The sequence below is a fragment of the Rhea americana genome, unplaced genomic scaffold (genome assembly GCF_003343005.1).
Source record: "Rhea americana isolate MKP2758 unplaced genomic scaffold, rheAme1 scaffold_51, whole genome shotgun sequence".
NCBI lineage: Eukaryota > Metazoa > Chordata > Aves > Rheiformes > Rheidae > Rhea > Rhea americana.
In genome coordinates, this window is record NW_028186657.1 from 1,392,162 (window position 1) to 1,410,197 (window position 18,036).

General features: G+C 39.7%; 2 protein-coding genes across 8 annotated transcripts in view; one reads left to right on the forward strand and one right to left on the reverse strand.

Annotated features, from left to right (window-relative positions):
- FABP6 (fatty acid binding protein 6) overlaps positions 1-17,142 on the reverse strand; it is a 42,610-nt gene extending 25,468 nt beyond the window's left edge. The window contains exons 1-2 of one of the 6 annotated variants that reach the window (XM_085317874.1): positions 16,936-17,142; positions 15,255-15,342 (exon numbers count right to left, since the gene is read on the reverse strand). The gene's annotated coding sequence lies outside the window, so the exon portion shown is untranslated. Of the gene's footprint in view, positions 1-10,450; positions 10,541-15,254; positions 15,343-16,571; positions 16,672-16,699; positions 16,866-16,935 lie in introns of those variants that run through there. The other 5 variants (XM_085317879.1, XM_085317880.1, XM_085317878.1 and 2 more) reach the window with 5 other exon arrangements.
- Positions 17,143-17,193: 51 nt separating this feature from the next.
- Positions 17,194-18,036, forward strand: part of PWWP2A (PWWP domain containing 2A) — a 32,290-nt gene continuing 31,447 nt past the window's right edge. For both annotated transcript variants that reach the window (XM_085317871.1, XM_085317870.1), the window contains exon 1: positions 17,194-17,989. In XM_085317871.1, coding sequence (XP_085173997.1) covers positions 17,286-17,989 — 704 coding nt within the window. In that variant the 5' untranslated portion in view covers positions 17,194-17,285. The remainder of the gene's footprint in view (positions 17,990-18,036) is intronic.

Consider the following 18,036-nt stretch of genomic DNA (forward strand, 5'->3'; position numbering starts at 1 on the left):
CAGTGTCATGACACTGAGCACCTGCCTAAGAATGCAATGCCATATGCTTTAATTACATTGTTGATACTCATGGCTTATGGATAACACAAGATATTCTGTGGAAGGTACCATGCAGCCTCAGTAGACCACACACAGAGTTGCTATTGAGCAGTCAGAAAAAGATGAGACAGGATAAAAACATGCAACTATTCCTATGATCTCAACAATATAAAAGTGTAGCCCCTGCAGCTTTAGAAGTCACTTGTTCCAAGTAGGATTTGCAGAAATCTGAACAAACCTGTTCCAACTTGCTGAAAGACGCATATTCACACAGTTCTGAATTCAGCCCTACTGTCAGACTTTGTGGACTGTGCACGGCTCTGGAAAACAGCATGACATAGGTCAATGCATGCTACGAGATAATGCCCACCTCTGCAATGCAACAGTTCAAATATTATTGAAATGCTTTGAAATCCTGTTCAGTGTCCCAAAATAGACCCTCAAAACACTTCAGTGATCCCTACTAGGAAAACAGTCCTCTCTGAGTATCAACAAGAACCAAGTTTTACATATTATGCTTAGGCAAGACTTTCACAGACTTTCCCTGTTTAGTAAAATACAGAATTGATACAGGACTGACAAACAACAAACACAACAGCCCAAATCCAATATCCAGCCACTCTTACCTTATGGACTTCAGTTAAAAGGAACAAACATCACTTTTGCAAAATTATCAGATTAGTTCTAATTATATTCTTGTCCGTCTTTAGAGTTGCCAATGGACAGATACGCAGAAGTCATGGCTAAACACAGGTGCAATCAGTCTCTCAGAGAGAAGTCATTACACCATGGTATTTTCAATTTTATGCACTTGTCTACGACTGGATCAAGGAAAACACTCTTTTAGAATTTCCTATTTAACTGTATCCCTCCAAATCTATGTTTCCCAAACCTTTTGTGCAAGGAAAATTCATTAACTTGCATGTTTTTCCACTAGCATCATGTATCCTCATCATCAAGAAGTCTGTTATGTTAATATCATCTGATATGGTTTTGTGGATCAGCTATCAACCACCTACCCTGGTCTAGCAAACCACAATGTTTGTTTACCACAACATACGAGCCACAGTCCAATTTATTCGGGGGATGGTGGAATGTTGCTTCTATAGCTATAAGGCTTGAGTTAAAGGGAGTCTAAGAATGAAGGCAACACAACAATTTCCCAATCATTGACCACCAAGCACACCCTTGAAAGATAAGAGAGCAAGCTCTTAGCTTAAAGGATTCTTTCTCTTGATTTGCAAGCTAATTGCAAATCTTGTTTTGTCAAAGCTGGTTATCAGATAACATGGCAAGAGCAATTAAAAAGTGACCTGACTTCATCAAAGGAAATGAATTGCCAAGGGCCATGCCAGGTATTGTTGATGAGCCCTGACAGGAAGACAGGCTGAGCCAAAATAGCCCACAAAACGATCCTACCTGGAAGCTGATTAGATATCTGGCAAGAAGGCATGCATACCAAGTGATTTGTTTGAAGACATGTCGAAAATAGAGGTAGTGGGTTTTTCTTGATTTTAAAATAAACTTAGTATGAAGGGTTCTACTACTTTGGGTCTGCAAGAGAACACAATGTGATTAATTGACAACAGCAAAGACATTCTAGAGAACACAATAATGATATAGTCACAAAAGTAAGGTGGTTTAGGAGCTAGAAAGAATTGGTGTGATCAGAAATATCTTAGTAACTAAGACTTAACTTTCATGTTGTCATTGCACTGTCTTGCGGTCCAACCGCATCCTTTAAGTGCTCTTATTTCAGGCAGCACTGAAAGTCACTGCATGCCAAACATTTTGCTGTCAACGTGCAGGGAAATGTTTGTGCTCTGAAAGCAACACAGTGCCCTTGCACATTTATTGCTGAGGTTTAATACTCACAGGGTTTTAGCCAAGAATGGGCTCTACAAATTCAGGGAAGCTTCCAAGTCTGGTTATACAGTAGCACAAATAGAAAACTGCTGATGGAATTAAGGCATTTGACAACACAGTGTTATAACACAGTCATCCTCTTTATTAGGGGAGGGAAATATTTCCCTGAAGCTCCAAATTCCACATACTTCTTGATCCAAGTGAAAAAGCTACTCAGTATATGGCAGAGAAATTAAGATGTTTTGCAAGAGTGACTTCACTGCTGAAGATAGGGCATGATAGCATCCAGCTCCAGCTGATGAACACTACATGCATTCAGGCTACTGATAAGATGCCAGCAATGTCCTCAGTCCTCATTTTGGAGGGAAGAGGGTGGAAGGGGAAAAAAAAACTTCATTTAAATAGCCAAAAATGTATACTATCTTTGGAAGCAGCGCATAAGCACCAAAAACTATTCGCACCCACCACTGCCCTCCCCCCAAAAAAGGATGACTGAGAGCAAACTCTGTAATTTACTTCCCTGTGATGCACATGCCCCCTCAAAATATGTTAAGATTACTAATAAAATTGAGATTTTTCTTAAACACTAAGAACCATTTATTACAAAATACATAGCAGTCACAGGGGGACACACAAAGTCTGAGGTAAATTTTCACCATCAAAAGAGCTGAAAATACTTGTCTGTCATGATACTTGTCTGTCATGATATCATTTCTTAGCTTCGTAAATCATGCATGCTGGATGAGGCCTGAGGAAGTAAGGGGGTGGATAAAAGAGAGCTCTGTAGAAAGACAGACAGAAAGAAAAGGGCAGACAAAGAAGAAATGAGAATCAATCCTCTAGCAAAATGCTACCAAAAAATGTGCCAGAATAAAAAGGGTTTTTTCTAACTGTAAGTTTTTGTTCTAATTTTAGTCAAAGAACAGAACATCTAATAAAGGGATGAAATGTGTGCATCAGACACAGAGATATTAGCATACACAAATGGGCCATGACCCCTCCAACTGTTGTTACTGCATTTTGTATGTGTGTTTGCAGACACCATGAGGAAAAAATTTATCCTTGGTGTAACTGGATTAAAAAGTCAGTGGAATTATATCAAAAAATGAGTATTACCCAGCATATCTTTATATTGATGTGATTATGTGGTATAGGAAGCTTCCTACTCAGAGTCGCTTTTTCCGTTTGTCACAGGAAAACAGCAGATCTAAATACAAGTTATTTTATTTTTTTAAACTGACAGTTTAACTGGATAGCATGACTAAGAAACAGCTTTCAGCTGTACAGCTTTTTTTTTTTTTTTTTTTTTTTTAAGTGAAGGGAAAGGTCTGAAAACTTAGGCACATTATTTTTTAGATCACATTCCTCCTCCCTTTGTGACAAACCAAGCTAGTGTGAAACACTAGGCTCCATAGCGATTCCATTTAATGACTTGCAAAACAATAATTTGTAGACAGTAAACTAAGAGGAAGAGCCAATAACAAAACATATCTGTTAAAAACAGCACACAGACATTAAGCCAAAGATATAGGGCAAAAGTTATTCATTCATATCTGAGCAAACAGCAAAGTCAAAGTGAACTTCAAATTGAACTACCAATTATAGACATACTTGAAAACTATCTAGAAAATCCCAATGCAATTAATTTTGTTCTATTTTGCTAACTTCACTGTTCTGCCTAGCTCTGATTTATAGTCAATCCATATATAACTGTTACATGTAAGACAATATCTAGACAAAAAAACACATTCGCCTTGGTCAGCCCTGCTTTACTGAAATACATCCAAATGGTCATATAAGTAACTAGCAAGAAAGTCGAATGTATCAAGAGTTACTAACTTAAGGACAAAAATTAATTTGTAATTTATGAAATAACTAGATACATCTGAAAGACTAATTATCTAGTTGCTGTGTCTTTGTCAAGGATAATACTTAGCACTGACACAGCACTTTTCATCTTCAAGTTGTTTTATAAACATTCACTATAATTAAATCACATCATGCTTCTACAAAGGAAACGTTATTGTTTATGTTTCACAGACAGCAAAGCTTAGGCTACAAATAAGCGACAAAGAGAAGGGCACATACTGTCAGAGAGGAACTCACAGCTCATGTTTGCTTCAGCTCTGGAAGTTCAACGGTTATATATGATTGCTAGTCAATTCTGCTTCCTTTAGTGTCCTTCCCATCTTCTTAAACTTTCAGCCCAAAATCCTAAATGAGAATACACTATGGATTCTGTTCACCTTAATGTAAATAATTAAGGTCAGTATTTTACTATCACTATTATTCTCATCCAACATGATGTTACCTTCAGTGACTACAATCAAGGAAAAGCCATACCTCATGATATTTATCTCAAGCTCTTGCAGTGAGCAGTCAACAGTGTAAGTTCTCTTGATCTCAGGATCAACAGAGCTTGTCTACATATGCAGAACAGAATCTCAGAAACACTACTGTGCATCCAGAACCATTTGCTTTGGTATTTTGTTACTGAAGGCAAAAGATTTTTTTGTAACTTACTGAGAGGGCTTCTACATGAAATATTAAATTCACTGCCATGTGAGTGCACCTATACTTGAGTTGAGTCCTCCTGAATTATCTTGGCTCTAGTGATAATGTTGCAAAACAGTGACCAGTGAGAAGAGTTGTTGTGTGTACTATGTCACCAATGCACTACAGGCTTGTATGTAAGCAGCATATGCAATCCCACCCACAATCTATACCCAGCAAGTTAATTCTTCAACAGTGTAGCCATTAACTTGAGACAGATATTTTTGCACGAAGGTGAGGGATCAGGACAGGACCACCATCACAGTTAAAATCTGGCCTACCTGTTCAAGGAGCATAAAATACAACATACTCGTACATAATACAAAATGAGCTTTCTGGTGCTGCAGGAAAAACTGCATCATCTGTCAATTCACATAGTTGTTGATTTGTATTATAGTGACATACAGAAGTCGCAGTCAGGGCTGGGCCCAATTGTTCTGTGCTCTGTACAAAAAGAAACCTCCATGTCCCTTGTAATCTACATTTCTGAAACTACTTTCGTTGGATGAAGAATTAAAAACAGCAGCAGCAATATATTGCACAAACAAAAATTTCCATCATGTGTATCTCTGTTTGGTAGTTTACGTTAGATCAGAGCAAAATGCTTTTGTGGAGCAGTCCTTGATCACAACAGTCAAGTGCCTTACATTGCTGGGGAAGAGTGCAGTGCTGCTGCCTGCTTGTGCTGTGCATTTCCATGGAAAACAAAGAGCTAATACAGTTCACAGAATTCATGTACACATAGGTACAAAATACTGCAGAAAGAAAAGACTCAGGAACCATTTTACAGATAAAGCCTGCTGTATAAGCTGCTTCTCACAAAAATAGCGATAATGTTAAATAGCTAATATATTCTTAGAAATAAGGAGAACCAATCAGGGAAAAAAACAAAAACAAAAAAAACCCCGAACACTGAGAAGCCAGATAGGCTCTTTTACTACAAATGCCAGTCCTGCCTTAGGCATTTTTTGTCCTTTCTCCTTCTGAAGCACTACATTCATAAGTTATTTCTGATAAAGATGTTGCAGCAGCCAGGAGATTTCTTGACTGCTTCAGCAACATAATATCCAGCACAACAGAATTTGGGAAGTAATACTGTTAGGAACAACTGTACAGTATAAAAGCTCAGATATCTACCTATACTCAACTCATTGCTACAGTAAGTCAACTCATAGTTGCAGGTGTCTGATTCTGAAGTGTATGCTCTAGTCTACAATCTTCTGTGCACTTAACATTTGATAAAATATTGTAATTTCACAGTCCTGTAAAGCAAATCATCTGTATATCCACAATGCAAATTTATTTATAGCACTAATAAGTTCCATCCCTGCCAGAAGACTTGCTGATTTTTGGGCTCGTTGATATATTGAGATGGACGCAACCACACATTTGCCCTGCCTTCCTGAACTAGGCAGTGGAGGGGCATACACCAATGGCAACACTTGATCTTTTGGACATGTCGGTACATAACTGCCTTTGCAGCAAAAGGCCTGTCCCCCTGCAAAGTCTTTAAGTAATTTAGCTTCATGAGTTCAACTAGCTTGACACCATCTGAACATGCTTATGTAGATATGCTCTGTCAACAGTCAACTACTGACTGGTCTTGTGTCACGAAGAAGGGACATCTTTCAGACATGGACAGTTATCTGAAAGGGAACAGATGGTGATCTTCAACTCAGTTTCTGTAACCTTGAAATCTGATATCTAATTAACTAGGCTACACTCAGACCTATCATCCAAAGATGATCCTTATCCTGTTCTTCAAACCAAATGCATTTCTCTTTCAAAATGTTTAAAACTATCCAGGTAACATAACTGTGTAGTTTACAATCTAAGGTCTTCTCTAATTTATAAAGCTCTGTTTCTTTATCCATTATGAGATGCATATTCTCATGTAAATTTTTTTTTTAACACTGACATTAATGTAGCTACCCACTAATCTTACAATTAAATCACTTTGCTTTGGTCTCAGCTCTTAAATGAAGGTCTGTGTGAACACTTTTCACTTCTGCTGAAAGGACAGGTTGGGCTGGCAGAATGAATAAAACAGTAAGACAACTATCCCACCCTTCCTTCCTTCCTTCCCTCTCTCTCTCTTTTTCTTTTATGTTGATGTGGAAGGTGGAGGATTTATTTAAAGAATGTAGACTATTTAAGTCACTGTTCTGCAAAGCACTTTAAGATCCAGTGATTATAATGAACAATTTAAATGCCAGATCAATACAAACAATATTTATAGGAGGACAGATAATTACTAATTGCACTAAAAATTAAAAAGAATTGTTTAAAAAGGATAGTGTAAATAAATGGCTCAAGAATTATGCAAATGAATTAAATACACTTGAGAGACACTGGTCAAATTGATTTTGTTTATAAAAAGATGACCTTGTTGAATGATTGCCCTGCATATTATTCGCAGATTGATAAAAGAAGCATTTATGACAAAAGGAACAAGAAAGAACAAAATGCTAGACTAAATAAGAGCCATTAGTGAGGAAGAGACAGCTGCAGAAGTAAAGAAATTCCACTTAATATTCTCAGAAAGGAATTAGGATTCATATAGGCTACTACAGCAACTTTGATTATAGTGGGCAGTGTGTTAAACCAGCATTACTTAGTTACATTCTCATACTATTTACAAGTTTGTTTACAAATCCCAGATGAGTTAGGTAGGAGATGGGTTTCGTAAAGGAAAGAAATGTACACCAAAAGGGGTGAGTAAAACTCTCAACCTTCTTTTCAGCTTGCTTATCAAGATATTTTTCCTCACTTCAGACTTCAAACAGAAATTTTTTTCAATAGTCAGTGCTATATTAATGAAGAAATACAAAGGCATGGTAATGTCTTTCTGAAAGTGCTTTCCACTTCCACATGTATAAATCTTCTCCCTGACATGTATACAATACTAAGTTATTGACTGATTGCCCGCTTTCTCACAAAATTAGACATAATTCATCTCGAAAGTAAGTTTTGGCTAGTCTGCCCCAAATAGGACAGATATTTCCCTACCTTTGCCTTCTTATTTCTTTAAACACATATTTGCATACAAATGCACTCCAGATTTCAATTTCAATTATTTAATATAACTATCCAACACTGTGAAGAACTAATATATTAAATCAAATTACTCAATGAAGAATACTAAACAATGGATGTGATGTCAGATATTCCAAACAAGAGTGCCATAATATTGTGCAGAACTCTCCAATAAATAATAAGGTTCTGTACTTGTAAATGAAAGTCCAATGTTTCAGCCAAATACCAACTATTACTTGGTTATTGCTTTGTTAAGGTAGCCATGACATTCAATACAATTTCTCCTGCCAAAAATTGTTAAGTGTCAGTAAACAGTGAATAGAGTTTTCAGAGGTGATAAGCAAATACTTCCAGCTCCCATTTTCTGGAGCATAGCAACAGAAAACTGCTGTACTCATCCTGTCAGAAAATCAAGCTGGATGTGATTTTTAAAGAGTAGATCAAACCTATAAACTATTGCAAAACTATTAATAAGCTACAAGGAATTATAAAGATTTGGTCTACATATTTCCAGGAATTATTCGTACAATATATTTTCTTGCTGTTCTCTTTAAATAAGACTTAGAATATTCATTCAAATTTTTGTAGTTCTAGTATTTTTAAATTCGAATTAAACATATTCCTGCCTCATATGTGACTAATATTTATTACCTAATTTATTCTCTACAAGCATTCAAAGGAGCTCTTCCACAGACATCTTAAATAATTAAAGGAGATTGAGGGAAAAAGCTCCTAGATACTAATGGAGCAAGATGACATATTCAGAGATAAAATAATTGTATTTGTACCCTAATGAAAAAAATAAGAAAAGATGCAAGTTGCACGGGTAAGGACTCAAGAGTCAGGCACTGCCAAACATAAGATTGCAAGTGCACGTCTGGTCCCTTTTTATTTACTGGTTTAGATTACAAGCTGCATGACAAGGCCTCACTTCAGAAAGGCTTACTCCACAAGAACAGAGAACCCATAAAGGGAATTGTTAAATAATAGTTCCTGTGAGCAAACTCCTCTGCTGGGTAAGCTATGACTCAATGTTAGGACACTGATCCAGCACTTACTCAGGGAAAGAGCGTTACTAACTCTCTTAGGAAATCAGTTGGGTATTTTGTAGGGATCTCTCACTCAAATTCAGGTAAGGTTCAGTCCTGCATATCAGGACAGTATTTCAATGAGTAACTGCCACATACTGTGCTGTAAACTTCATTACAAAAGCATATAAATGAAGAACGATTAATTTTCACTCAAAAAGTTCTCTCTCCAATTTAAAATTGAAGTGGCAAAGATTGAGAGGATTCAGTACAGGTATCTATCAATTGCTGGTAGAACATCAAAGGAGATGGTACTATCAGGAGTCAATAAGGAGGAAATGAGCTAGAATTTAACAAACACAGGGGAGACAGGCTTCTGATAAATYCTTAAATAAACATGGGAGCCAAAATTGTAACAATCCCCAGCGAATTAAGCATTCAGCAATGCTGTAGATTCCAGAAGCCATGAGTGTGCTTTAGAGCAAGAAGTTAGGCATAAAGAAATCTAAAGATCTACAGGACAGCTTCATAATTAAACAATTAAACACCTACACAATGATCTAAACTGGACATGGTTGATCTTTCATCCCCTATCAAACCAAGGGAGTTTGATCAGAAATATTTAGGTATTCTGAAAATATGTATGGCTTTCCTACAAATCCACCTTGAAACTGCAATGTAAGTTCTCACTAGCAAAAAACAGTAACTGCAAATGGATGTCAGATGCAGGTACAAAAGCAGCAGCTAGATATGGTAAAAAGTAGTATATATGAATATTTGCACAACTAAGAAGAATTAAACAATTATGTGTACAGTACAGCGCAGTCACAAAGTTAGAAACACAAGAGCATATCCATGGCAAAATATAGAGGCTTGCCTTTCCATAGGAAAGAAGAATATTGTTTAGGCTGCTTGAAACAAATGCTTTCCTTTATAGCAGATGTTTTTATGATCTTATATTTATGCTAAAACACTGTGAGACTCTGGCTAAAACATCATCTGAAATTTGAATAGTAACCTATCCTATTCTGTTTGTGATAAATCACAGATAGAGAGATCTTAAAGCAGGCAGAGAGGGAAAAAAAAAAGAATTTAACATCTGAAGGGAACCTATTTTTAATTCCCCGTGATCTTAAATTCAGTAGCACAGCCCCCCCAAGTGTGCGTCTTCTAAGAGAGGCATCCAAAGAGAATACACCAGCTACAATTCTGTTCTTTGCAAAACAAGGAAAATGCAAAACACATCGTTTTAGAACAGAAAATTAACAAATCAACTTCCCTAAAACTATGGAGGAAAATTAATCAAAAATTGCTGAGGAAAAACACTTGCGTAAGTAATACTTAAAGTCTGTTTAAAGAATCTATTTCATTAATTCCATCCCTGAACAAAGAGCCTGAAATTGTATTACATTCCATGTAAGTCCTGAAAACAAAGTAAGTATCACTTTATACAAAATAAACCTGAGAACCTAATGGCTTTTTGCTTTCAAAAATACTTGGCCTCAGCATACAGATCATTAAGACAATATACAGACAGATATCTCAACAGGTTGGCCACTTATTTCCCAAACAGACCTAACATTTGTAGACCTTTCCTTCTCTCAGAGAATAAGGCAGTACAGCTGATTATCACGATTTGGATGTTAAAGTCAGGAAGCTAGCATAACTGCATAATCAAAGGAGAAACATTCTTCTGAGGAGGCTATTTCAGAGCTGGCTTATCACTTCTTTCTGAATCACTCTCTGGAGAGCACTTCCTTTCTTCATTGACTACACCAAGCTCCTGAACTAGCCATTTAATTTAGGCACCTAAATTATATTGTGTAAATACCTCCCTCTATGTCTCAACCACCCTAACCAATTAGCATCTTGCAGACTGAATACAGCTAGTCTGTCAGAGCAAGGGAATGGAAGTAGTATGTCCCTACCTGCCCTGCTTACTGGAGAGGTGGTCGGATAGGCTGCTACTCGTCAGGAGGTTTGCAGCTTCAGCAGGAAGGAACTGGAGTATTCCACACCTGACMCAGACACGAGGCAGTTCAGGGGCTGACGGAGCAGAGTGTTAGACCCACAGTTGCCTGTAGGTACAGTGATAGATCTCCAGCCCACAACCATGTGAAGGCTAGATTACCCTGATGATATTTTTGAAAATGATGCCCCACAACTTCTGTTCTTTGGTGTCTTGGCTACATCATAGACTAATTTTGCTTCTGTGTAAAATTGTTTAATCTAGCTGGGCACTACAGCATTCAAACACTGGAACAGATTTGTTCCATGCCCACATGAATTGATATTTGTAATGATACTAAATATTTGTGGATGAGGATTAGCGTGCATATGTGGGAAAAGGACTGGAACTTGATCTACAAAGAATAAGTTGTTGACTATAACTTAATCATTTAATAACAATTGGGGGTTTTGTGTGTATAGACCCTGTTTTCATGGCATATTGAATTTAACTTTTTAATTGATACTAAAATACCAAGATCTTTTATTAAAGAGAAAGTTATAGTAAACGTACTCTAAACTAGAAAAGTTTTTGACTCTAAAATATGAGACAATATTAACAATTCTGTATCTTGAAAAATGTTTTATTTTATCCTTATGCACAAACATGTGCAGATGTAATGGATACCACTGGTACCTACAGATGCAAAAATTTAAAAGACAGCAGAAATTACTCAGATTCTAAGATAAAACAGAAAGCAGTTTCAGACCCACAGTTCTTAATAACTTATGAAATAAGCATGAGACTTGTCAGCGTAGAGCTAATACACCAGCACTTCATCCCAAGGGCTCACTTACATTTTTTTGGTTGATTGCTTGTTTTTTTTTTAAGCAACCTAGACTATGCTAGTGGCTTTGGATGAAGTGAATAATAGATTTAAATTAATTTTCCATATGGACATTAGATGAAGTCCCAATCTTTGACTTCATCTCTTGTTCACAAGAAATTTAGCATATAATTAACTTTTCACATTCCAGGGTAGACTTCTGGGGCATGTGTGCATACAGTAGGATTTTACAAATCCTTTAAGAATCATTCATAAACCTAACAAAGCAAGCTTTACGTTCTTACAGCCAGGAAAATCAGTTGCCAAACATTCTGAGAATGACTGATTATTTTGCTCCCCTCATGTGAATTTTCTGTTTTAAGCAGACTACTTTACTAAACTGTTCTAGAAGTAGTAAATTGGCAGCATACAATCAAGACTCAATCTTTACTTTGTTTGTTTGCTTATATTCCTATGCATTACTTAGTGTATGTTTGCTTTTATTGATTACTTTTCTCCCCCTTTTTAAAGAAGAAAGCCTTGAAAAATTATTTCAAAACAATAGTAGACCATGCCTTGCCTAGACATGAATAATATTAAAATGAATTTATCAAAACAGCATAAAACTGTGGTCCCTAAATCATGATTCATGGGAGGTTTTTGTGAGACAGACAGACCTTGCCCAGGGTCACAGGAAATTATTGTCACTATGGCAGTCACAGGAAGCTATTGCCACGACAATCCAGATCGACAGGAAGAAATACGTACAGCGCTTCCTGCAGTAAACTATTTCTCAGTGTTACTGCCGAAGGGCCAGTAAAAACTGGTGGCTACTGCTGTACATAAAATACAATCCCTTTAACGTACATGGTCAGAGTCTCAGCAAGTGACTCAGAGCTTCAAATCATAAACTTCTTAACCTAAAATCCTTACATCCTAGTCTACACCTTCGGAAAAATATCTTCTATCCTACCAAGACCCTATCACCTATTCCTTCATAAACACTCCCTATGAATCCATACACTTGCTTAGGGTTTTTGTATGCCTACACTCAGTCAGATGATCTGACTGCACCATGACATGTATCCAGCTAGCTTGCATACCAGTAACAACATAAACGCCAGCTACCAGGCAATTACCTTGGTGCAGTCTATTCTGGAGTCCGCTTTCTCTGTTTCAGTGTTACTTGCAGCTAAATTAGTTTAAAGGAAGCTGAGTATTTCTAGATACGTTGCAATCATTCATTTCAGCTTCAGTGTATTCTTGATTATATCCAGTTCATTTGTATTGTCCCACTGTAATCCTACAGTGTCAGCTCTTCCATGGTAGTGCACTTCTATAGAACCTCATGCCCACATAATCATGTTGTTACCATTATGTACTTTCTTATACTATACAGACCATACAGAAAGTGCTTGTTTAAACTGAAACACACGTACACGCTGCAACTATTCACATAATTCAAGATTTTCTATTTGTAATTAGTTCAGTGGAGTGATATGTTTTTGTCATGACAAAACAAATCAGTATCATTGAAGCGTACATATATCTGCATACGCAGGTCTGCAAACAGATTGCCAGACTCAATCTTTGTCGTGTCCCAGCTTACGCACAGAGAAACAATTCTTTCACTCCTGTACACCAACACATACAGATACAACAGAACCTACTTCTTAAAGATACCACTCAACCACATCACATCTGTTCACCCACTCAAGGTTACTACAACTTCTTCTGCCACTCAGTCTGCCGACATGCTGTTAAATGCATCTTCATACAGCTTTGCATTTTTCCTGCCTTCAGATTCCTCTTTTTTTTTTTTTTTAAACTTTCCTCCAGTTGTAACTATTTTCTTATGCCAAACTGACATTCTTCTTCCTCTCCTCATGTGAAAATTTATCAGTTCTTCTCTCTTGAGTTCACAGTTTCTTTTTTCTACTTTTGTCCTTTCTGCCAATTGCTGAACACACAGAGACTCATTTTGATCTACAGAAAGTGTGTGCGAGTGCAATTTGTTTCATTAAGATCATTCATTTATTTTGGCAGTTTCTAAAGGCTCCAGGAGAGAAACAAGGCCCCAGCTATACTAATCACTATGCAAACCAGCCACAGAAAGACAAATCCTATCCTAAAGAGATTATAGGCTAGATTTAAATAAACAGAAATTACAGGGTGATCAAAGGAGTTTGGGATGGGAAAAACTATACAGCAAGCACTTTTTTATTCAACAGACAAGTTTCATCCTGTATTAACATGCCTACTGTTTGCATACTCCCACTTAAAAGTAACCCATCATATCATGTTTCTGCTGGACATTAGATTAGAATGGTGTATAAATATCTTTATCTCTTTTTAAAAGCACATACAACACCTTTCAACATGTAAATGATACTGTAACAAAGCTGTTTACATTCTATTTTTAAGACCCCTCAGTATTTTAAACTGATTGGGTGAAGCACATTATCTCTTCTGTTATTACAATGAAACAATTCAACCAGAGCCATACATCCAGGTTTGTTTCTTATGCTTAGCATAAGGACTGCTGGGGACTCCAGTAGAGGTAAAAAGATGACAGTTAGCATTTTAATGGTTACTGCCTGCCATAAGCAACACCTGCTGAAAAGCAGGGTGGATTTCAGAAAGCATTAATCTCACTGCAGTTTTGGAAGAGGAAATCTTCCATTTTACGGCCATCTTTCAGAAAAGTCTCAATTTAGCATAACAAAAAAGCCTGCTGGGCTGAGCTATTGGATCTCAATGTCCCATTAGCTCAAGGGCTAAGCAGTCTCTTTGTATTAGCTGGTAAGTTCTTGTARGCTCAGAATTTACTGCCATCCTTCTATACCACCCCATGGCAGGACTAGAGAAATGAGCTGTGGCTAACCGAACTGACTGGATAGCACATTTAGAATCACAGAGGTACAAAGTATCTACACAAGCCATGCTGTTTTATAGTAAGGACCATGAGAGTTTTGTGCTCATCCCCCCCCCCATGAAAGCTGTCCTGCAGCTTTGCTTTTGAAAACTCTTCTCAGAGTTTACTGATACCTGGAGTGCTAGTGTTTGTAAAATTTCAAAATATAGTACTACTTTTCCTGAGTAAAAGCAAGATAGAATATATGACAATACATATCACTGCACTCTGCTCACCCTTCTAGCTAACCTAGWGCCTTTTCATTCCAATCTTAGATTTGAGAGGAATAGATAAGACTACTACTAGTATGAAGCAATATAGGGAAAGTAGTATTAGATCAGACGAACATACTGCTAACACGCAGAGCAGTCTTACCCTGCACACAGGGTGAGATTTGGTTTGCTGTTGAAATATGGTTGGAGTATATCCAAGCATTCTTCGTGTAGGACAGTCCAACGCAAAAACAGCTCTGGTGTTATATATATAAGCTGTCTTCACTAATACCTTTTTATCTATCCTGGGACTCAACTGAATAACATAAAAAGTTCCTAGAAAGTAAATTTATATTTTCCAGATGCATGCCATCTAATGTCACAATCGCACAGAACAAAACTAAGACAGAAAAGAACACCAGATTCCTTCCTCCAGTCCTATGAACACTTATTTTATACCAGGCTCCTTCAAGATGAGAACTCCATGAATCATTCAAAATTTCTGTAAACCTTCCAGAGCCACTGTTGCCTTTTCTTTGGCAGAATATACAGAACAACTCTGACTCGTAAAACTGGTATCTCACATCTGATGCAAAACTGAGATCTTTGAAATTAAGGTAACTCAGTAGCAACATAAATCTCACTATTCTCTAGAATTCTGGCAATGGAACAGAAATATTCAGCCTTGGGGGCTCCTACATAGTTGCCATCTTTCAAAGAACTATGGCCTCAGGAGAAGGAATACAGATCTTTTACAAATATGGCCTAACAAAATTGTTTCAAAATGACCTAGGCAGTAATATTAACGGCAGGTAGTTTTGGAAAAGCTTACCAAATTTGATTTCTTTTAAGCCACAGATGATATGATGAATCCATCTGCTGTTTCTCTGCAATACAGACTGATGAAGCTGCAAGCATGGCTGAGAAAAAAAAAAATGTAATTCTTGATCTACTACTTCCTCTCCCCACAAACATTTTATTCTACCCACTCACACTATCAAGCCATTGATTTTAACAAATATGATGGTAAAAGAAAAAAAAAATCTAATAAGCAGTTTTATCTTTAGCAAATTCACTTGACTATAATTCTAATGTAGTTGTCTCAAGAAATGAGTAGCTCCATTCTGCCTGATATTCCCTTATGTTCTTTATATACTTCATGACAACGATAATGCAAACAATATATCCATAATGCAAGGTAAAGCAAATCAAAAAGGGATTCTTYGTGTTCATAACACAAGTCAAAACACAATGCTCAGGACAACAGAGKAGGTTAACATGCCTTGCCTTTCCTATCTCCCAAAATCCTATAACTAGCAGTTCACCAGATCACATTTTATTTACATAGTTATATGTAGCATTTTTATTGTTACAGAAGACCACGTTTATCGTTCTCATTGAAAAGTTTATTGTTTGTATTACCACAGTCCTTTAACTGTATGTAAGTTAGTTTTCCTACAATGAAGGAAGCAAAAGGTGAGCACACTACTAGGCTGTTAATTTGTTAAAGGATTTTTCTAATAATTTCATCTTTTCTTTTTTTTTAACCTTACAACCCGAGGTGTGGCTGTTTCAATGGTACTGTAAGCACACAGTTGGTAGCAACTTTGAAATCTGCCAATAAAAGTCACTAACTTGAAAGAAATACTAACATAGTTTATTTAAAAGAAGTCTTATAGAATCAGTTTATTACTTTCCAACAAATTTCAATTGCTACCAAACAGTGTATCTCTTGTTATAGCACCTGGAAGAACAAAACCACCCATGCTTTAAGACTGCTTCTTTTCCTCCCTCTCTCCCCAGCTGTTCATATTTTCCTTTCTCATGCTTCCCTTAAAAAAAAAAAATCCGAACACATTAGCTTCAAGAAAAAGATAGAATCACATATATAATATCCCCAAAGGTTTCCTTTTTTCTTTTTGTTTAGAAAAACCAAGATTTCCTATGTAGGTGGGGAAAAAAAAAAACACCTAACAGTAGGAACTACTGAAACCACAGGAAGAAAAACACAGACTCAAAACATCTTGAAGGGAAGCGTTATTTCTGCTTCCTCCCTTTACCTCTCCATGCTTCTTATCTTTACCCCATGTACCTAATGTAGGCAGGTTCCTCTTTTATAGTGCTAATTTACTCTCCATAAGACACCAACCCTGCCTTCCTCGCGTTTCTCCTCTCCCCAGGGAACTGCCCGTTTGCCACACTCAGTGCTTCGTGTTTTTCACCCCTCCCCTTCCCCCGGTAAGGGCCCTGCTCGTCCCCACGCCGCAGAGCACGCACCACTCCGCCCCACAGGCSGCACGTTAACGACGCCGGCGCTGCCCCAGCGCGGGGGAGGAAGTCGCCCACTCCGCGGGCGTCCCCCCTCCGCCGCGGAGCGAGCGACCCCCACGGCGGGCCGGCCACCCTCCTGCCCTCGCCATCTTGCCCTGCGCCCGCGCTCCGCCGCCCGCACTGCGCATGCCGACCCCCGCGCGGCTCCCGCCTCGCGCTCGCTGACGGACGGCAGCTCCCACCAGTTACCAGCCTCTCAGGGGAGCAGTTCCTCCCTCCACCAATGGGGTACCGCAGTAACCCCGAAGGCCCCGCCCCTCTAATCTGTAACGGCGTGTAGCGCCTTAAGCCACACCCCTTCTTCCTCTTCCCGACTCTTCATTGAATGAAGTTCCTGTTGGCCAACGGCAAGTTCCCGCTGGGCTTGACGGACTGCTCCGCTCTCCATTAGCAGTAGAGAATCGCGCCGCGCTCGCCAATAGCCTGCCAGATGCGGCCCTAGGGGGGAGGGCCCTCCCTCCCAGGCGGGCGGGGAAGGCCGCGGTTATCGATCCCGCTGCTGGAGGGAGGCGGCGGTGAAGCAGCAGAGAAAATGGCGGCTATGGCTGCGGAGGCGGCAGCGACTGCAGCGGTGCCGGGCGATGGGGGGGCCGGCGAAGCTGAGCCCGAGATGGAGCCTCTGCCAGGCAGYGAGGCCGGCGCGGACCCTCTCCCTGCCGTCACCGAGGCCGTCGAGTCGGTGGTGCCTGATGGGGAGGAGGCCGACGGGGGGAAGGTTGCTCCCGGCGAGGCYGAGCAGCTGCCGCCGCCGCCCGCGCAGCTCGCCCGCAGCCCGGCCGGGCCTCGGGAGCCGGGAGCCGAGGGGACGGCGACGGAGAAGCTGCCGCCCTGCGCGGCGGAGGTGGGCTCGCCGCAGGCCGAGCACCGGCGAGCGCCCAGCCCGGAGTGCGAGGAGGAGCCGCAGCCCTGCCCGCCGCCTGCTGGGCACCCTGAACTTCCCGAGGAGGAGCCGCAGCCCTGCCCGCCGGCTACTGGGGGCTCCGCGAAGCCGGAGCCCGGGGAGGAGCCGTGCCGGCCGGAGGAGGAGGAGCCGGATGCTGCTGATGCCGCCGCTGTGGAGCCGGAGTGCCCGGTGCCCGCGGCTGCGGCCGGCGGGGAGGCGGCGGCGGCGGCCCCGCTGCTGCCGGGCTCCGAGGTGCGGGTCACCCTGGATCACATCATCGAGGACGCCCTGGTGGTCTCGTTCCGGCTGGGAGAGAAGCTTTTCTCGGGGGTCCTCATGGACCTCTCTAAAAGGTGAGAGCTCACGGGGGAGCCGTGCCGGCCCCCGGCCGCGGCGGCGC